This window comes from Bufo gargarizans, chromosome 4 (genome assembly GCF_014858855.1).
Source record: "Bufo gargarizans isolate SCDJY-AF-19 chromosome 4, ASM1485885v1, whole genome shotgun sequence".
In the NCBI taxonomy this organism is placed as follows: domain Eukaryota; kingdom Metazoa; phylum Chordata; class Amphibia; order Anura; family Bufonidae; genus Bufo; species Bufo gargarizans.
The window spans coordinates 510,844,290-510,866,382 of record NC_058083.1 but is presented as its reverse complement, the minus strand read 5'-3'; the positions used below and the strand labels follow the sequence as shown (position 1 = coordinate 510,866,382).

The 22,093-nt window shown below is 46.2% G+C and overlaps 1 protein-coding gene across 1 annotated transcript in view; it reads left to right on the top strand.

Moving 5' to 3' along the window:
* The window catches only part of EPRS1 (glutamyl-prolyl-tRNA synthetase 1), a 112,782-nt gene extending 91,010 nt beyond the window's left edge, over positions 1-21,772 (top strand). The window contains 5 exon segments of the mRNA XM_044292339.1: positions 11,896-12,069; positions 15,834-15,994; positions 16,100-16,178; positions 20,963-21,027; positions 21,449-21,772. Coding sequence (XP_044148274.1) covers positions 11,896-12,069; positions 15,834-15,994; positions 16,100-16,178; positions 20,963-21,027; positions 21,449-21,599 — 630 coding nt within the window. The 3' untranslated portion in view covers positions 21,600-21,772.
* Positions 21,773-22,093: the final 321 nt, after the last annotated feature.

Here is a 22,093-nt window from a genome sequence, read left to right as displayed (position 1 = left end):
TGTAACATGCCTTTCTTGTTAAACTTCAATAAATCGAGTTTAAAAAAAATGTTGGTAACATGTCAGCTCTACTTCTCTGCCTTTCTGTGACTCTTCCAATCTCTGTATCTCTGTTGCACCTTGCTGATGACACTCAGTGGCCACTTCCGCCTGAGAACATCCTGTTTAAAGCCTTGCAATGGCTAGGTACTGTTCATCAATTATTAGATGTCATCTTGGTCTCATGATGTCAAAATGTGAACAGCATGATGAGGAGGACTGTTTAGATCTTATGAATTAGGGTCCATTTTTTTCAGGACCCATTGAAAATGAATGGGTACGCAACAGGTCCAGATCTGTTCCGCAAAAAACGGAACAGATCAGGAAAGAAACAACGGACGTGTGAATGGACCCTAATAGTGTGCAGGTTTCCAACCTCTCTCCCAGCTGCAGTCCCAAAGTCAGGAGTAGGTCCGTTCTCCTGTATAAATCAATATAAAGACACACAAATATGGGTCCGCGCTAACAGCTCAGTCTTGGGGAATATTCCCATGTCCCTTCGTTACTGGCTTCCTTGGTCCCAGTGCCGACCGTCAACAGAAACCTTTACTCCTTTAAAATGAAAATGGACATAGTACAGACCCGCATACAGATCTGTTCACCACCGCGCTTTATTGTACTTACATGGGTAAGTAGTGATGCCTTAGTAGGAACCATACGGTATACCCTGAACAAGAACTCTTCTATTAGGAATAACGCGGTATTACCCTATAGAAGCAGGTAGTTTATTTGAACGAATAGCATTGATGTCTTATTAGGAGCAATACGGTACATTCTGAAGGAATGCTCCTTTACTAGGAATAACGTGGTATGCCTCTCTAGAAGCTGGTAATTCAAAAGAATGGTATATAATGGACCCGTATAAATGTTTAATTGGAGAATATTCAAGTTTATGATACAGTATTTTTATTAAGGAAAAATGTATATTTTTTTTCATTGGATTGATGCCCCTGGGTTGGCGTCCAGGGAACTTCAGAGATACCGTCTGGGATTAGTGTGAGGGCTTTATCGATCATTGTACGTATTTGGCTCGGTGATTGGCGATTTCTCACTGAAGACATGGAATGCTTTTACGATATGTAATGTGGGGAGGTTATGGCCGATGACAGATGTATATTCCAACTTCGATTATAAGATCACAAACTGTCTTTCAATACTTTGTGGGATTGTTGTAGGGATGGGGCTTGTGCCTGTGTAATTTGCATGCGATTGCACTGATGTAACCGGATGTTGTAGCTATGGAAGATGGAGGGCATCACATTGATGGTTTGTGGGGGGAGGGTATGTGGGGGTTGGGGCCTTATGTTTGTAATATTAAAAACTGCTAATAAAAAATTACTTAACTAAAAAAAAAAAAGTATATTTTATTGCAATACGTAGTGTTTTGTATTGTAATGTATGGACGCCCAAAACCCTCATGTCATTTGAGGGTGGGGAAACAGAAAGGAGTATGGCGATCAGTGGGTGTTTTAAAAATATAAAAAAATACCGCCCAAAAGAAAGTGAAGTAAGGACGCCCCAGACGAAGCTGGGAAGCGAAACCCGGGTCGTGCAAAAGTACCAATTTTATGTGCGATGTGACAAGTTTTACCCGTGTAAGTACAATAAAGCGCGGTGGTGAACCGATCTGTTTGCGGGTTTGTACTATGTCCATTTTCCTTTTGAAGGAGTAAAGGTTTCTGCTGTCGGCCGACACTGGGACCAAGGAAGCCAGTAACGAAGAAATGGAAAAAACTGCCTGTGCAAAGGGACTACATGTGAATATTCCCCAAGACTGAGAGCTGTTAGCGCAGACCCATATTTGTGTGTCTTTATATTAGGACTGTTTAATTACCTATTCTAATTGTACCAGGACATTTTTTGTGCGATTCATGGATCAAACACCTGTTGTGAATTTTACTGTTAAAGGGAACCTGTCACCGGGATTTTGTGTATAGAGCTGAGGACATAGGCTGCTAGATGGCCGCTAGCACATCCGCAATACCCAGTCCCCATAGCTCTGTGTGCTTTTATTGTGTCCAAAAAAAACGATTTGATACATATGCAAATTAACCTGAGATGAGTCCTGTCCCTGACTCGTCTCACGTACAGGACTCATCTTAGGTTAATTTGCATATGTATCAAATCGGTTTTTTGACACGATAAAAGCACACAGAGCTATGGGGACTGGGTATTGCGGATGTGCTAGCGGCCATCTAGCAACCCATGTCCTCAGCTCTATACACAAAATCCCGGTGACAGGTTCCCTTTAAGCTCCTTGTTAGAGAACAGCAAGTTGTGCAAAAAGTACTGAACCACTGAAGAGTTGGACATGTGCATTCAAAAGTTTAGAGACGGTCACATTAAGTTCACCTGTAAAGGTTACAGTGCGGGGGGCATGGCCTGGTTGGGCATGTGAGCCGGCGCAGCTCTGAGAGGCTCCTGTACTGCTTCCCTATTATCCTACAGCATCCTAAGTCTGCAGCGTCACTATTCATCTGTACGGACCCCGGGGCGGCTTCCCCATACTGTACGGCTCCCTCCAGTGCCGAAATGACACGCACAGGCAAGAAGGAGCAAAGAGAGGTCGGGCCTCCAGCAACTCCAAAGCAAGATGGAGATGTGGGCTGCGGAGGTTGCAGACTGCCTGGGTAGATATGCACGTTCTTCATCTGTGCCCCCTCCGACCACACCGGTCCACAATCTTATACAGCCCTTAGGGGAGCCCCTCCCAGCCCCTACTGGAAGTGCTGTAAAGGCCAATATGGCCTCTAAAATGGCGGCGCCGCAAGTAGCAGGGGGGCGCCCCACCATCTGAGGCACTAGCTACACCCATGGAGTTGGAGAACTGTTGCTCCTGGAGATTAGCACACTATCAAGGATATCTTTAATGCTGTGAAACATTGCAGCAGCTCACTACATAATCAATATGGGCAGCTTACAGGAAAATGTCTCCCTCATCAGGCAAGACCTCAGGCAGGTGAATGAGAGGATCAAAAAGGTGGAAGACAGTGAGCACTATTGAGGATCAGCTATCCCCAGCGAAGAGAGACCTCAGCAGAATTATTCATAATGTGTCTTTATTGATGTCCAAAACTGACGACCTAGAGAATAGGTCGTGCAGAAATAATCTCGGGGTCATTGGGGTCCCTGAAAAGGCTGAGGGACCTGACCCAGTGGTGTTTTTTTGAAGATTGGCTGACGCTTACATTTGGCAAGGACTCACTATCAGGTGTGTTTGCCATTGAAAGAGCACATAGGGTGCCATTCCGTGCTCCGCCACCGGGGCCCCCCCTCGTCCAATAATGATGAAGTTATTGCACTTCAGGGACAGAGAAAATATTCTCAAGGAAGCCAGAGATCACCCTGATCTCCTAATCAATAGAAATAAAGTATCTATTTTTCCGCTGAGGTTCAGCATAGAAGAGTAAAGTTCCAGGATGTGAAACGTCGTCTTCGAGATTTACAGATTCCCCATTCTATGTTGTATCCGGGCAAGCTGCGGGTAGTGGCGTATGGAGAAGTCTGCATATTCGAAACACCCATAGATGCGGCGCGGTGGGTGGAAACCAACGAACGCTCTCTTAAAGCTTCAGCGAACTCGGGATGAATATGTATCCTACAAGTTCTCAGGCCTGATAAGTGCAATATATTTATTTCGTTTTTTCCTTTTCTCTTGAATGCACTTTTCCTTTTTTTCTCTTGTCTTAGACCACAGTGATATCTTTGCAATACTGTATTTGTATAGAATTGTACCAATGCCTATTACTGGTTCGCAAGAGATAGGACAATTTTGCTAGACTATATGTTACTGGCAAAGGTCCTAGCGAATGGGTTACAAGCAGTTATCTCGACCATTTATACATAGTGATAAAGCTGGTTTTATGCCTGATTATATCTACCTCGATTAACCACTTCCCGTCTGCCCGTTGACTATAAACGTCCGGGTAGTGGGTCTCTATCTCTGAATGGACGTTCTGAAACCTCCATTCAGAGATGGCAGCTGCACGCTAATCGTCAGTGACAGCAGGGCACCTCAGAGAGAAGGCAGGGGCAGTTCCCAGGTGTCCCTGCCTTGTAGATCCACAGACCTCGATCAGCCCTGCACCGAGTCTGTACAGCGCTGTATACTGCTGTACAGCCTCTCTGGGGAGTGTATTTCCCCTGTAACTGGGCTACTATGTCAGCCTCAGTTACAGGTGAAAAAAAATAAAACGTGAAGTTAAATGTCCCCCAGAGGTCTTGTATGATCTTATAGGGGATGCAAACTGTAAAATAAAAGTGTTTTATAAAAAAAAAAAAATTAAGTTTCACATGTGATTAATAAAAAAAAAATATGTTAATAATAGAATAAATTAAAATATTGCTGTGTCCGTGACGGCCGGCTTCATAAATATATCACATGATCCACCCCGTCCGATAAACACCATAAAAAAAGGCCATTTTTGTCACCTTGCATCACAAAAAGTGCAACACCAAGTGATCAAAAAGGCGTATGTCCCACAAAATGATACCAATAAAACCGTCACCTCATCCCACAAAAAATGAGCCCCTAAATATTATCCCTAGATGCTGCCAAAGCCCTTGATGGTGTCGAATGGAAATATCTATGGGAGGCGCTGTGAGTCATTAGAGTTGGGAACACCTTTATATCTTGGGTCCAACTATTTTATATTGCGGCCCCAAAGCTAGGATCTGAGCTAATGTTGGTACACCAGAAGTCTTTGAGCTGGGAAGAGGTACAGGTCAGGGATGCCTCCTGTACCCCCTTCTATTTGCCATTGCAACTGAGCCACTTGTGTTCTTACTCCGATCTTTGGATAGAATTGTGGGATACCCCATGGGAGCCAGAGAGGAACGCGGCGTGTCCCTGTATGCTGTCAAAATACTCATATATGTGGGAGATGTGGAAGGGTCGTTGGGTCCCATGATGTCCCTTATACAGGATTTCGGAGACAGGTCTGGTCTTCGTATAAATTGGGACAAGTCCGTCCTGTTTCCGTTAGGCCCGGTCCCTGCTGGCCTCTACTTCTCGTCCATCCAGCTGCAGGTTGCTTGCAACTTCCAAGTATTTTGGAATTGTGGTTTCATCAAACATTGGGCATTACGTGAAAAATAATATAGATCCGCTCCTGAACAAAATCAATTCGTGGTGTAAACTACCAATGTCTGAAATAGGTAGGAGTGATCTGCTTAAAACGGCTCTTGCGCCAAAGCTTATGTATGTTCTACATAACTCCCCTGTGTGGATTCCACAACTGATCTTTTTTAGAATACAAAGGCTGTTTAGAAGCCTGAAATGGCGCAAAAAACGGGCCAGCATCCGTTTGGAAAGGGGTCTCTCTATTCCTAATCCATGGCTATATTTTATTTCCTCACAGATGCAGCAGCTGAGAGGTTGGGGGAGGACTTCTGCGGATAACGCATCTGCGCGGTTGATAGCACACATCATAGAAAATGCCTCCCCTGTAGTCCTATTGGAACATAGCGGTCTCTCTCGACAAGTTGGTGGGACATCCTATTCCTACACTTAATTTGTTACATAAGGTTCGGTATAGGTGTCGTGACTTGCTGTCGATACGGGGCTTCACTCAGGTCACTCCTCTATGGAGAAATCCTCAGTAATCTGAAATATTTCGACCCTGAAGGTTTCTCTCCTCGGGATCGGAAGGATGTGAGCTTTTTGTATCAGCTGCAAAGAGATGGTGGGTTTAAATCATTTGAGCAATTCAGGAATGAGTTTGCCCTCCCCCGTACGGCCTTTTATAAATTTTTGAAGTTACGACACTCTTTCCAGGCTCAGGCGAAATCTGTGTCGCTTACATGCACAACAGTTCCACTGTTACAACAGATTCTCACCCGTGACTCCTCGAGTGGAGTAATATCATCCAGATATAGGAAATTATTAGTGAAATCTGTGAAACTTGATTCCAACAAAAATGGGAGGTGGAGGTTGGTTCTATCTCAGAGGAACAATGGAAAGCAGTGCTGGCGCTGACGCCTCAGTTATCGCTGTGCGAGGACCAGCGTATGTCCCAATTATTTCTTGTTCGGCGGGTATATCGGACTCTGTTCAAGATGGGGGTTAGGAAAGATGCCTCCTGCCCTGGATTTGGGGAGAGTCCTGCATCCCTGATACACATTCTCTGGGAGGGTACGGCGCTTAGGACTCTTGGAAAGACGTGCTAACTGGTATTAAAGACTCGTATCAAATTGCGGTCCCGCCTGGTCCGAGGGTGTGTGTGTTGGGAGTATTGGACATAATAAAAACCGAAATTCACGCCTGGTGGGGCAGCGTCTGCTCTTCCAGGCCAGGAAATGAATTGCTAAATACTGGCTTAGACCCCAGCCCCCATCTAGGGCTGAATTTTTTTTTTAACCGCCTAACGCAGGATCGCGGTCCGGAAGCGGCTGTCCCAGGCAGAGTGACGCATATATGCGTCATCTCGCGAGACTTCCTGTGAACGCGCGTTCACAGGATCGGAAGGGAAGCGAGTGGATCTAAATTAGGGCATTTAAGATACTCTGGTGCTCCAAATCAATGTACCCCCCCCCCCCCAGGGGTTAATATCCACGCGTGGCTGAGAGACTAGACACTGGTCAATGCAATATCTAACTTTTATTACATGTGGTAAGCGTATATACATCTTCAGAAGAGGGCAGTCATCACTGAGGCTTAATAAACATCGTTTCATTGGTCAAAAAGGAAGAAGAGATAAGAGAGAGGAGATAGCACCCTGGCTTCTGCGCACTGGGCCCTACTTTGGAATGTGAACTAATGTAAACATCTGGTTACCATTGCTATTTTGTAATGGAGTTTATTCTAACAAGAATACTGCCTACTTCATATGTGACACTTCAAAGAGGTGCTTCTCTATAGGCAGTGAATAATATATACATATCATCGAGCCAAATAATTGGCCTATGCACTCCTTCACTCTCTATATAGCTCCCTTGTTGGGACGCCTGTACAAGGATGAGAAAACAGACACCTCTCACAGCACAGCCCTTTGCCCCCCCCCCCCCCTCTCCACCAGTCTTGAAACAAAGAGGGGGTGGGTGGGCACTTGGAAGTAGAAAAAGTTAGCTCATTACAATCCTAGATATACAAAATATAGAATAAAATTCACACATCTTTAACAATAACAGCGTCTAATATACCTGCTACCTGGTCCTCTGGTGGTCCCTTTTGCTTGGATCGACCACCAGAGGACACAGGTAGCTCAGTAAAGTAGCACTACACTACACCCCCCCCCCCTGTCACTTATTAACCCCTGATCACTCCATATAGACTCCCTGATCACCCCCCCCCCCTGTCATTGATCACCCCCCTGTCAGGCTCCATTCAGATGTCCCGTATGTGTTTTACGGATCCACGCATCCATGGATCGGATCCGCAAAACACATACGGACGTCTGAATGGAGCCTTACAGGGGGGTGATCAATGACAGGGGGGGTGATCACCCCATATACACTCCATGATCACCCCCTGTCAGGCTCCATTTAGAAATTTTTTTGGCACAAGTCTCATATTCCACTAACTTGTGACAAAAAATGTAAATCTCACATGAACTCACCATACCCCTCACGGAATCCAAATGCGTAAATTTTTTAGACATTTATATTCCAAACTTCTTCTCACACTTTAGGGCCCCTAAAATGCCAGGGCAGTATAAATACCCCACATGTGACCCCATTTCGGAAAGAAGACACCCAAGGTATTCGCTAAGGGGCATATTGAGTCCATGAAAGATTTAACTTTTTGTCCCAAGTTAGCGGAAAGGGAGACTTTGTGAGAGAGAAAAAAATATATATAATCAATTTCTGCTAACTTGTGCCCAAAAAAAAAATCTTTTATGAACTCGCCATGCCCCTCATTGAATACCTTGGGGTGTCTTCTTTCCAAAATGGGGTCACATGTGGGGTAGTTATACTGCCCTGGCATTTTAGAGGGGCCCTAAAGCGTGAGAAGAAGTCTGGAATCCAAATGTCTAAATGTAAAAAAATGCCCTCCTAAAAGGAATTTGGGCCCCTTTGCGCATGTAGGCTGCAAAAAAGTGGCACACATGTGGTATCGCCGCACTCAAGAGAAGTTGGGCAATGTGTTTTGGGGTGTCATTTTACATATACCCATGCTGGGTGAGATAAATATCTTGGTGAAATGCCAACTTTGTATAAAAAAAAAATGGGAAAAGTTGTCTTTTGCCGAGATATTTCTCTCACCCAGCATGGGTATATGTAAAATGACACCCCAAAACACATTGCCCAACTTCTCCGGAGTACGGCGATACCACATGTGTGACACTTTTTTGCAGCCTAGGTGGGCAAAGGGGCCCACATTCCAAAGAGCACCTATAGGATTTCACAGGGCATTTTTTTTTACACATTTTGATTTCAAACTACTTCTCACACATTAGGGCCCCTAAAATGCCAGGGCAGTAGAACTACCCCACAAGTGACCCCATTTTGGAAAGAAGACACCCCAAGGTATTTCGTGATGGGCATAGTGAGTTCATGGAAGTTTTTATTTTTGTCACAAGTTAGTGGAATATGAGACTTTGTAAGAAAAAAAACAAAAAAAGTCATCATTTTCCGCTAACTTGTGACAAAAAAATAAAAAGTTCTATGAACTCACTATGCCCATCAGCGAATACCTTAGGGTGTCTACCTTCCGAAATGGGGTCATTTGTGGGGTGTTTCTACTGTCTGGGCATTGTACAACCTCAGGAAACATGACAGGTGCTCAGAAAGTCAGAGCTGCTTCAAAATGTGGAAATTCACATTTTTGTACCATAGTTTGTAAACGCTATAACTTTTGCGCAAACCAATAAATATACACTTATTGCATTTTTTTTATCAAAGACATGTAGAACTATAAATTTAGAGAAAAAAATTATATATAGATGTCGTTTTTGGTGAAAAATGTCATATTTTTTTGCAAAAATTTCTTTAAATTCCGATTTAATAACAAAAAAAAGTAAAAATGTCAGCAGCAATGAAATACCACCAAATGAAAGCTCTATTAGTGAGGAGAAAAGGAGGTAAAATTAATTTGGGTGGTAAGTTGTATGACCGAGCAATAAACGGTGAAAATAGTGTAGTGCAGAATTTTAAAAAGTGGTCTGGTCATTAAGGGGGTTTAAGCTAGGGGGAGCTGAGGTGGTTAACAGAATGGCCAAGATTCTTCACCTGGAAAAAAGTGTATATACTAAAAGACAAGTTTTCAAAAATTTGGGACAAATGGCTAGCGTAGAGGACCATGGCAATATACCTTGGCTTATGAATCTTTTGCCTGTGTTGGGAGGAGAGGCCTCAGATATGTGTGATTTTGGTACGGGCATACACGAGACCGGAACTGGGATGGTTAGTGCAGGGTTTGGCAAATTTCCTTGGAATCTAAGAGCCAGCTAAAAATTAGGAGCCGTGTTTTTTTTTTTGTTTTGTTTTTTTTTTTACCTTTTTCATAAAGCCTTATTTTCAGCGACAAAAATAACACCTCTTAAATTAACATATAAAGAAGTCTAGAACCAAACAACATGGGCATTAACAACATATACAGTGGCAGTGTACAGAACCACACACACACACACACATACAGTGGCAGTGTACAGAACCGCGCACACACATACAGTGGCAGTGTACAGAACCGCGCACACACATACAGTGGCAGTGTACAGAACCACACACACACACAGTGGCAGTGTACAGAACCGCACGCACACACACACACACACACACACACACACACACACACACACACACACAGTGGCAGTGTACAGAACTGCACGCGCACACAGTGGCAGTGTACAGAACCGCACACACATCCGCACGGTCAGTCGCCCTGGGGCACATGATGCGGACCCACTGCGTCCTACCTACCCCCTCTGCTCCCCCAATGCCACCCTGTCCACCCTGCTCTCATCCGCGGGTCACACCCTTCCCTGCCAGACTGTCCGAGAAGTCCACGTAGAGGCAGCGGGGTGCCGGTGTTGCGTTAGATTTCCCTACCCTCGTCACTTCCGGACGAACCGGACATGACGTGAGGAGGTGTGCCGCGCAGGCGCACAACGACGGGGTAGGGAAATTTCACAGCAGAGTTAGCTGGACACCGGCTGACACTGCGCATGCGCCGGGAGCCTCACCAGCGGTAATTTTTCCCTACCCTAACTGCTGGTGAGGCTCCGGGCGCATGCGCAGTGTCGGCCGGTTTCACTCTGCTGTGAAATTTCCCTACCCCGTCGTGGTGCACCTGCGCAGCCCGACACACCACGTCACGTTTGGTGCGGCCGGAAGTGACGAGGGTAGGGAAATCTCACGAGGTAGGGAAACCTAACGGAACACCAGGAGCGCCATGTGAGGGCAAATACCCAGGCGCCAGGACAAAATTCATGATCGCCATGGCGACCTGGCACCTGGGATTTGTCGAGCCCTGGCTTAGTGAATAGTTTATCTTGGAAAGGATGGGTGTGGAGCTTATAGGTAGAGAGTTGGCAATATCTTTCTCGGTGCTCTGACACATTATACCTATATTAGTGGTGCGGTGCCCGTCTCATCGGTGGATGGGTGGGATTGGGGTGGTTTATGTAATATTAATATGTACTACAGTTGAAGGGGTATTTCTCTGTATTATGTAGTTTGCGTATCGAAAGTTGGAAGTGATATATGGAGATGTCCTGATCACTTTCTAAATGTCCAATGGGAATGTATGTACCCATTCTTGTATCCTCTGATGGGCTGTTTTTTCTTTTTTCTTCTCTATGTACATTGGGGAAAAAATGTGTTTTAATAAAAATTATCTGATTTAAAAAAAAAAAAAAAATTAGAGGCATTTTAGGTTAATCCTGAAACTTCCCCCACAAGCCAAATCTCCCTAACCTTTTGTGAGTAGTGTATATACCTGTTCTAAGGCCTCATGCATAAGACTATGTGATTTGCAGTCAGCCCACTACCCACCCCTGGCCCATTCCACCACCTACCCTGGCTCCTCCCCTGCCACCCCCCTATTATGACCCCCAAAACGCCTGGGCACCACATACAGGTAATACTTACCCCGCTCCCTGGCACCGTGTCGCTCCTGATGCCCCCACGGCTTCCGCTGCATCCCCCGTCATGCGGATCCAGCGATGGGGGGAGGTTGGGGTGTTGTGCAGTCAATAGAAAGCCGTGACGGCAATAAGCCTCCCTAGCGTCGCCTGCGATGCTGGGGCTGTATTCAATGACTGTTCGGTGGGTGGCTGATAAGGCAGGCGGGCAGCGCGTGAGCGCGGTATACAACTGCTGTGCCCGCACAGTTCTGCCTGCTGCGCTGCTCCTGCTGCAAGTGATACACTGGCCATTCAGCAGCAGGAGCTTTGCACTGCTAAATGCAGATTGGCCAGTGCAGTGCCCAGCAGACGGTAGAGAGAGCGCTATGCTGCCTGGAGGTTACTGGTCAGACATTGGTGCGTGCTGTGCAATGGGGGAGGGGGGCCCTGAGCATAGGGGAAGCAGGGGCCGGGATGGAAGACAAGGGGGCGGGCCCCCTTAATGCTAGTAGTAGTCTAGTAGCGATCAGATAACATAACTATAAACTGACTGGAGACATAGGGACCCCATAGCAGCTGCCCAGTATGCCTATATTGGCGGTACGCAGCTGCCAGTACAAATTTCCTATCCTTGTACGCAAAATGGACAAGAATAGTACTTTCCTATCTTTTTGCGGGGCCACAGAATTGTGTGCTGTCTGCATCTTTAATGGCCCCATTAAAATGAATGGGTCCGCATCGCAAATACGACCGTCTGCATGAGGCATAAGATTTGCTTACATTTGTATGTTGCAAACAAATAATCGTTTTCTAAAGTATATATTTATTTATATATTTATTTATTTTTTTGTAGGTCATCATAATTCCATGTGGCATCACAAACTCGCTCTCAGAAGAAGACCGAGAAGCTCTCCTCCAGAAGTGCAATCAGTATCTGCAACGCCTTCTCAATGTGAGCGTCCGTGCACGAACCGATCTGCGTGATAACTACTCCCCTGGATGGAAATTCAACCACTGGGAGCTGAAGGTTCGTTACCCGACGTTGACCTGCGGCATCCGTGCCACTTTCACTGGTCGTCTGATGTGCTGAAAATTCGAAAAATATTTTCTGAGTGTTTTTGCGGGTTGATTAGACAGAGGGTTGTTCTTAGACTTTATGGCTGTTTCCTCATCCGGTGGTAATCAGTTGTAAAATTGGTCAATTATGCACCGTCAGTTCATTGAAAACAGCAACTGCACGCACTTTATGTGTGACCGATTACATGGTAAACGCTCGCTGGTTAAACATTGAGCCCCAGTAATGTTAACCTCCCTGTCTATACCTGTCTGCTTCTCACTAATTTACTTCTTATACCTGTAAGGACCAGGAGCTTTATGTACACATGGTGGTTTAACGGCCCTAACTTACCGTAAAATCATTATCTCGTTGGATGCGTTGTTGGACATGACACAATGGGTACTTGCCTCCACTAGGACACCAGCTGCCCACTAGGAGGCTGACACCAGCTGCCCACTAGGAGGCTGACACCAGCTGCCCACTAGGAGGCTGACACCAGCTGCCCACTAGGAGGCTGACACCAGCTGCCCACTAGGAGGCTGACACCAGCTGCCCACTAGGAGGCTGACACCAGCTGCCCACTAGGAGGCTGACACCAGCTGCCCACTAGGAGGCTGACACCAGCTGCCCACTAGGAGGCTGACACCAGCTGCCCACTAGGAGGCTGACACCAGCTGCCCACTAGGAGGCTGACACCAGCTGCCCACTAGGAGGCTGACACCAGCTGCCCACTAGGAGGCTGACACCAGCTGCCCACTAGGAGGCTGACACCAGCTGCCCACTAGGAGGCTGACACCAGCTGCCCACTAGGAGGCTGACACCAGCTGCCCACTAGGAGGCTGACACCAGCTGCCCACTAGGAGGCTGACACCAGCTGCCCACTAGGAGGCTGACACCAGCTGCCCACTAGGAGGCTGACACCAGCTGCCCACTAGGAGGCTGACACCAGCTGCCCACTAGGAGGCTGACACCAGCTGCCCACTAGGAGGCTGACACCAGCTGCCCACTAGGAGGCTGACACCAGCTGCCCACTAGGAGGCTGACACCAGCTGCCCACTAGGAGGCTGACACCAGCTGCCCACTAGGAGGCTGACACCAGCTGCCCACTAGGAGGCTGACACCAGCTGCCCACTAGGAGGCTGACACCAGCTGCCCACTAGGAGGCTGACACCAGCTGCCCACTAGGAGGCTGACACCAGCTGCCCACTAGGAGGCTGACACCTAGTTCCCCATAGGAGTGAGCCTGCTGCGCCTGGAGACACCGGATGGTGAATTTTCTCCCTCTACTCTACAGGTTTGGTCTCCTTTGCCTTATTGTTTTTTTACTCTGGAGCACCTTGTGGGCCATTCTCTCCTTCCCTTTTCCGTAGACTCCTGCTCTACTTTAAGGCCATGGCTTCTTCTAGGACTAGACCAGCGTAAAAGGGCTGATTTCTTCTCTGGCCATAGCTACATCTCCCCTTCCATCCTGGTTCAGGTCGACTTTATTTTTTTTAATTTATTTATTCTTTTCATTTTTTTTTTTTTCTTTCTTTCAGGAGTTCCTTCTTACTCCCAATGCTATTTGACGTCAGACTGCTGAGGGTTCCTCTTCATCTGCTCAAACCCCTGGCTTCCGACACTAAGCCGTGCTTGGTTCTGCCCCTTTTCTGCTTCACCAGGCTTTTTTTCTTGGGGCCTTGCCGTCCTTCATTGGTCTTGAGGAAGAGTCGTCTTTGTGGCCTAATCCTTTCCTAGCACAGGCTTTGCTGTGGGAGATGCATTCCACACCTTTCTCTTCTGGGTCCTTCCCTAAGCCTCCATTCCTACACTTTTTTGTCCTCTGCAGAAGCCAGCTTCTTCAGCTTCTCTCACTCTTGTCTCCTAACGGACTCCTCCCATCTTCTAAGAATTTGGATGTTCTCTTGCCCTTTCCCTGAAACTGCATTTTTAAATAATCTGTTCCTCATCCATTAGATTCTCAGGTAGCTCATCTAGTTGAGGCTACTACTCTCCCTTTTGCCAATGCTGCTTCACTCTCTGACCCTTTGGACAAGTAGATATATTCCCTGTGCAAATATGCCTTTGTATCAGGTGGCTCAACTATGCACCCGGTCTTTGCTGCCTCCTTGCTGGCTAAGGCCTAAGTCGGTGGGCCACACAACTTCTTCAGGACTTGTACAGTGACGCATCTCTGAAAGAACTCGCTCTCCTTGCTTCGCAGTTACTTCAGTTTTTCAGGTATCTCTGTGATGTACCCTTGAGTCTCCTCACCAATCCAACAGGGCTGCAGCTAACTCTGTTGCCATGTGTCGCTTTGTATGGCTTTGCGCCTGGGTGGCTAATGCGTCATCTGATAACGTAGTCATTGTTTTTCCTTTCTCAGGTGACAAAGCTTTTTGGTAAATGCCTTCTAATAGCAACTGCCAAACAATCTTGTTCCCTCATGCCTCAGAACTGTCCCCACAGCCATTTCTCTTCTACCGCACATTTCCAAAGGTTTCGCTTCTTTCAGGACTCCTCGTTCCATCCGGACAAGAAGTCCTCCTGCTCCTCTTTCGAGCCTAAGCCTTCCTGGCATGTCCATCCTAAACCTTTTAAGCTCCACCCCACTAAATCATCTTCTGCTTGATGGTCTTCCCAACTCGTGTTGCTCCCTCGGGTGGGGAGACAGCTGCTCTCTTTTCAGGGTCTTGGATTGCAAGAGTGGACAATGCTTTGGGTTCAAGAGGTTGTGTTGACGGGATCCAAGATCGACTTCTCCCTTCCTGCCAGAAGGTTCCTTCCTAGACCACTCCTCCATGTAGGACAACCTTTTCAGCATCACCTTTTGAGCTTCTTTCCTTATTCAGGTGGATTGTGAATTACAAAAAGTCTTCTAGTTCCCAGTCAGTGGATGGGATTACTGAGTTTATTTTTTAATTTTTTTATTTCCAGCCTGGGTCTCCCACCTTTTCAGGTGGTCCCAGATCCTATTAATTTTGTGTATGAGAGTTCTGGTCAGGATGGTGTCCACCTTCAAAGCCATCCCGTATATCCAATTTCACCCTGTCTTCCTGCAGTTGGTGATGCTTGCCTGATGGAACAAGTCTACATCTGTTCTGGATCAACTGATCCTCTTCCCCCCTCTCAGGTTTTCCAAGATCTTTTCTGGTCTCTGTTCCCCTGGACTATCTCCTATCTTTCTCTACATTGGCAGGTGATCTCCACTGATTCCATTCTCTCCTGTTGTGGAGCAGTGTTCAGGACTCTCACAGTTCAGGGTCTGTGGAATGTGGAGGAGAGCACCCTGCAGATCAATCGAGCTCCAAGTTCATCTGGTCAGAACTTGGACTGAAAATTCCACTGCCATGGTTTATCTCAACCACCAAGGGGACACCAGAAGCACAGAGGCCCTTCAGAAAGGTGTTGGGAGCAGTGGTTATGTGAGGGCGCACACACAGGGAACCGGTTCCAGACAGCCCAGATAGACCACCAGTAGAGAGGATTGTTTGATCCGCTGACAAGCATAAGCAGCTCCCCCAGGTTAATCCAGACACGGGTAGCACCTTCATTACACACTCTCGTCTCTGCCTGGGTAATTTCCAGGCACTTAGCAGAAGGAAATTTCAGCTACCTTCACCTTTGTTTGCTGTGGTGTCGTGAAGGAGAAACCTGGACTGATATGGACTGGAACCGTATTGTCTTTAGTAATGACTGTACTGTAGTCTTGTGTTACACCCACTCTTATAATTGCGTTTTGCTCTTCTGTACAGGGGGTCCCCATCAGGCTAGAAGTGGGACCCAGAGACATGAAGAGTCAGCAGTTTGTAGCCGTCCGACGTGACACTGGAGAGAAACTAACCATTCCCGAGGGCCAGGCCGAAACTAAACTGAAGGATCTTCTGGAGGAAATTCATAAGAACCTCTACAACCGGTAACCTGTCACCCTGAGCTATTCTGTGTGTTATAATGGCGCTATACTCTGTTGTGATCACGCTATTCTCATAGTGGTTTTTATTTTTTTTATCCCCTTCATCAGGGCCCTCAACGATTTGACAAGTCACATGGGTGTTGCTGAGAAAATGGAGGACTTTCAGAAGCAGCTCGAGACAGGGAAAGTGAGTGGTTTACTATATATATAATAAACATTTTATTTTTATTTTTACTGATTTGTGGATGGTTTTCTCCAGTCACATCTAAATCTGCTGTAAAAATACTGCTGGTTGACTTTCAGTCGTTCAGGTGTACGCTGCTTAGTGCTGCGTCTCCCCCAACGCACTGCAGTAAGAAACCTGCTGCTGAGTGCAGATTTATATGTGACTGTTGTTGCTACATTAACGGGGTTATCCCATCTTAGACAATGGGCGCATATCGCTAGGATATGCCCCCATTGTCTGATAGGTGCGGGTCCCACCTCTGGGACCCGCACCTACAAGGAGAACGGAGCCGGGGAGAGTTGTGGCTGGAGGACCCGGGGTCCGTCCACCACCAGGCGCAGCTCCCCGCCTCTCCCATTGAAGTGAATGGGAGCGCACCGCGCATGCGCGGCCACCGCTCCCATTCATTTCTATGGGGCCGACAGAACTAGCCGAGCCAGTGCTCGGCTATTTTCGGCGGCTCCATAGAATTAAATGGAGTGCGCCCTCCTCATCTTTCTCCACTCCGTTCTCCTTGTAGGTGCGGGTCCCAGAGGTGGGACCCGCACCTATCAGACAATAGGGGCATATCCTAGCGATATGCCCCCATTGTCTAAGATGGGAATACCCCTTTAGCATTTTTCTAATTAAATGCAAAATTTTAAAAATTCAAATCTTAAAAGGGTTTTCTGAGAGTTTCCAACTGAGGACCTGCGTGGCAGAAGGTGGGGAGGGGAGAGTATACGATTTATTTATTTTTCTTTTAAACGATTGCAGGCTGTGTCTAAGATTTTTAACCACTTTAATATCCCATAATCCAGTAGGTTATCAAATCCAGTGTCAGCGAGTTCATCCCAGGTATGGGTTATTACACCACTTTCAAGTGACACTTCGCTTACTGTAAATCGTTATCTTTTTTGGATACTCTCCATTCATAGGGAATTAGAATAATGCAATAGCAAGGTGACATTTCACTGGTAAAAACGCGCCCTGTCTGTCTGTTCCGTCAGTCTTTCTATCTTTAGAGAAGTAATTAAAAATAATACAGAAATATCAGGCTATAGATGAGAAAATAAAACATTTTAAAGGGATTGTTTAGTATTAGTCACTAAAGCTTGAAGGGGTTTTCCACTAACATCACAGGATAGGCAAATAAGTATCTGATCGCTGTTGATAATTCTAGCGATCACAAAAAATGAGGTCTCCTATGACACTGGAAAGGTGATGCGCAGGAGTTCTATTCACTTATATTGGAGTACAGAGCTAGGCGCCATTTGCAGCATTCGTATAGAAATAAAAGGCATGGTGGTCACACACGCGCACAACCTATCTACTCTCATAGGGGACCTCTCGGTTTTCATGATTGCTGTGGTTTCCAAGCGATCAGACACCCAGCCCCTAACCTGTGGCTAGGGGATACATTGTGCTAGATGGAAACTCATTTAAAGGGGATTTATAGGACTTAAAGGGGCTGTCCAGGCTACAGATATTGATGACCTGTCCCAGGATAGTATGTGCCGTAGATCAGTTGGCACTGCGGATATGGCGTGGCGGTGCACGTGTCCTAGGATTGGCGTCCCATATAATAGTAGTAGTAAAGGACCGGCACTCACTCTTGAAATCTTGCAAATATTTCTTTATTGCCACATATCTGTATCTGTGACACTACTGTTTGATAAAGGCACAGTTTGTGCCGAAACACGTCACAAATACAGATATATGGCAATAAAGGAATATTTCCAAGATTTCAAGAGTGAGTGCCGGTCCTTTACAACTACTGTCCCCAGGATAGGTCAGTAGTATCAGATCGGTGGGGTCGGACACCTGGCACCCCACCATCGTTTGCCAGAAACGATACTGTACGCTGAACTGAGAGCAGACAGCTCTGAGGAGACGTCATCAGTATCTGTAGCCTGGACAACCCCTTTAACACCCCCATAATCACCAGATCAATGCAGAATAAGGCATAGCGCCACTGTCGTCTATGGTTGTGTGTGGTACTGGAGGTCAGATCCTTAGCGATCACACATTACTAGGCCATCTTAAAAACGTCCCATGACTGTAAGATTACTGCACACCCCTCTCTCTTTAAGTGCACTGGATAACATTCAGAAAACTGATGCCCCGTCCTAATCTAGTCCTGCTCCTACAGCTGAAAATTGTTGCAGTGTCAGCGTAGAAAGATCTGGAGTCCTGGACATGAGGATTGCCCACACTAATACACTGTAACAAACCACAGCTGCTGAAGAACAGCATAGGCTTAAATTATGCAAAGGAGGATCGGACCCTGAGGGCACCATGACCAAGTAAAGCTTCTGTGCTGAGCCACTCGTGGCCTGTATACAACCCACTTAAAGGGATTGTACATGTTTCCTGCTCTTCCTTGGATATGTGCTTGTGTGCGGCACATAGAAACCCGTCTCTAGTACTGATACATTATGATGGCATGCAGCCAAGGGGCACTGGGTTGTTTACTTTGATGGCTTTAGATTAAGCCTACTCATATTATACGCCCTTCCTAAAATGGCTGAAACATTGAGATTTGCCCCGAGATAAACCTACAATAAAATGTTCCTGCGAGATCATTACTGATAATGTAAAAAAGACCAAACGCTGTCAAGGTTGATCTAAGAGGAGATAAAATTGCCCCAGGAACGTCAACAGGAAGCCATGGCGTTTACTGCGCTATGTGACAGCGCTTAATCTTTATGGCATATAATCAGCACTGCGTCTGTATATGGTCCTCGTATACATCTCCTGGGAGGTGATAGCTGAGGTCATTGAGCTATCCTCGTGGGTATCAGACTATTGCCATAGGCAGTATGGAGCTGGTATCGGTGGTGCCAGCGCTGTTAGTACGTCCGGTAATATACTCAACTGGCTAGCTGTAGATTTGGTACGAGCTATGTAATAAGGTAAATGTGAACAAGGCTCCGGGTCCAGGTGGATTACACCCAAGAGTCCTCAAAGAGCTCAGTTCAGTAATTGCTGTGCCCCTGTTCAAAATGTTTAGAGGTTCTCTAGGGATTGGTATAGTGCCAAGTGATTGGCGCAAAACAAATGTGGTGCCCATATTCAAAAAGGGCTGATATGTTTTTATGAGGAGGTGAGTAGAACCCCGGACAGAGGGGCGGCTGTGGATGTAGTGAGGTGAATAGAAGCCTGGACAGAGGGGCGGATGTAGTGAGGTGAATAGAAGCCTGGACAGAGGGGCGGCTGTGGATGTAGTGAGGCAAGTAGAAGCCTGGACAGAGGGGCGGCTGTGGATGTAGTGATGTGAATAGAAACCTGGACAGAGGGGTGGCTGTGGATGTAGTGAGGTAAGTAGAGGCCTGGACAGAGGGGCGGCTGTGGATGTAGTGTTTTTGGATTTTGCAAAGGCTTTTGATACTGTCCGTCATAGACGTTTAATAGGTAAAGTAAGGTCTATAGGCTTGGAAAGTATAGTGTGTAATTGGATTGAAAACTGACTGAAGGACCGTGTCCAGAGTTGTGGTCAATGATTCCTATTCAGAATGGTCCCGTGTGAGAAGTGGTGTACCCCAAGGTTCAGTTCTGTGCCCTTTATTTAATTTATTTATAAATGATATCGAGGATAATATTAATGGCACTGTTTATATTTTTGCAGATGACACTAGGCTACGTAGTACTGTACAGTCTATGGAAGATGTTCAAAAATTACAAGTGGAATTAGACACTCTGATTGGGCAAATGAGGTTCAATGTGGATAAATGTAAAGTTCTGCATCTGTTCAGTAATAATCTCCATGCATCATATGTCCTAGGTGATGTAACACTGGGGGAGTCACTTGTAGAGAAGGATTTGGGTGTCCTTGTAGATGGTAGAGTAAATAACAGCATACAATGTCAATCAGCTGCTTCTAAGGCCACCAGGATATTGTCATGCGTTAAACGAGGCATGGACTCGCGGGGCAGGGATGTAATATGACCACTTTACAAAGCATTGGTGCGGCCTCATCTGGAATATTCAGTTCAGTTCTGGGCACCAGTCCATAGAAAGGATGCACTAGAGCTGGAAAAAGTACAAAGAAGAGCAACTAAACTGATAAGGGGCACGAAGGGACTTTAAGAGAATTACATTTATTTAGTCTTGAGAAGAGACGTCTAAGGCAGGGTCATGATTAACCGATACAAATATATTAATGGGCCGCCCAAAAAAATATGGCGAAAATCTGTCCCATGTAAAATCCCCTCAAAAGAGAAGGGGGCACTGCCTCCGACTGGAGAAGAAAAAGTTCAGTCTCCAGAGGAGTCAAGGCATCTTCACTGTGAATGTGTGGGAGTCACCTCAGGACGTGGTCACAGCAGGAACATTAGACAGTTTTAGAAATCTGGGTCTTACTCCCCTTTTTCTAAAATTCGCATTCCCTCCTATTCCTTGGTTAAACTTGATGGACTTATGTCTTTTTTTCAATCGTATCAACTATGCTAGTATAATACCTACATGCATGGATCTTCCATTCCTTCATCTTCTGCTGCCTAGAGGTATGATACTGAACCAAGCTTGTGTAGCATTGGGAGGCAGTATTGCATATAGATCTTCCTCGGTATGTGTAGGTACATGGTGGTCACCCAAGTAGTAAGCTAGACAACCTGAGCTGAAACTCCCTGCAGAATACAGTACGAGGGGGAACATGATTCTGCGCAGGTATACGTATATGCAGTGAGTGCCACAGAGTTCACCTTTTTCCATGGTTGTTTGCTTTTTGAAGGAGCAGCTTTCATCATTATTCTCTTTCTCTCCAGATTGTACAGATCCCGTTCTGCGGGGAGATGGACTGTGAAGACTGGATTAAGAAGACAACAGCCAAGTGAGTGCACTTCTTGAGATGGAATTAATATAGTATCCATACACTGGTTCGGTCAGCTTCCATGTCTAATAAATATAGCCTGAACGCCAAAAGATGGAAGGGGGGGAAATCCAGCGCTGTGGGCACATATGAACATGGGACCCCCACGCAGATGCCAAGCGCACATGTAACAGGTCAGCCAGTGTCATAGGTACAAATCTGCTGACAGATGCACTTTAAAGGCAATGCTTTTTGAGGGTTGACCATTGACTTAAAGGTTAGCTCCCTATAGGTGGCACTAGAGAGCGGGGTGGGCTGTTTTGAATACATTTGAGAGCAGACGGAAAGGCCTTTTTAAATTAAGTATATGTATATTAAGTGTATGTATGCTCAGGATGCTCTAGGTTGTCACTCACTCAGAAGTCCATTTCTATGTTTATAGGGACCAGGATCTGGAGCCTGGAGCACCATCAATGGGAGCCAAGAGTCTGTGTATACCCTTCAAACCACTTAAGGAGCTGCAGCCCGGAGCCAAGTGCGTTTGTGACAAGAAGCCCGCCAAGTATTACACCCTGTTTGGCCGCAGCTACTAGACCGAGACGGACCCCTGGACCCCTTTATTAAGCTCTTTATTTTTATTAACTAATGTACACCTCAGAAGATATTTTAGGACCCATCCCGTGTGGGGGGGGGAGGGGCAGTGCTCTGTAGCTCTACACACGTATTTTCTGAGTACATCCCTAATAATAAAAGCTACAACAAACTCTGTGGGTTGTCTTCATTCTCTGCCCAAATGTCTTCAATCGCGAACAAGAATAGGCATTTTCAATATGCCGGCCATGTGTGGAACGCACACAGCCCGGCATCTGTGTTTTGCAGTCTGCAAAACACTTCCGGTCATGTGAATGTAGCCTCACTGCTCTGCTGCAGTCAAGTTAAGACAACTGAGACAATGGGCTATAATATACCAAAAGTTTTTTTTTTTGTGTACAGGTAAACTTTTAGCATCATAAGGATGGACGCCTGTGATGCTGACGGGACCAAAGGAAAACGGATATACATTCTAAAGTGGTGAAATAACAAGAAA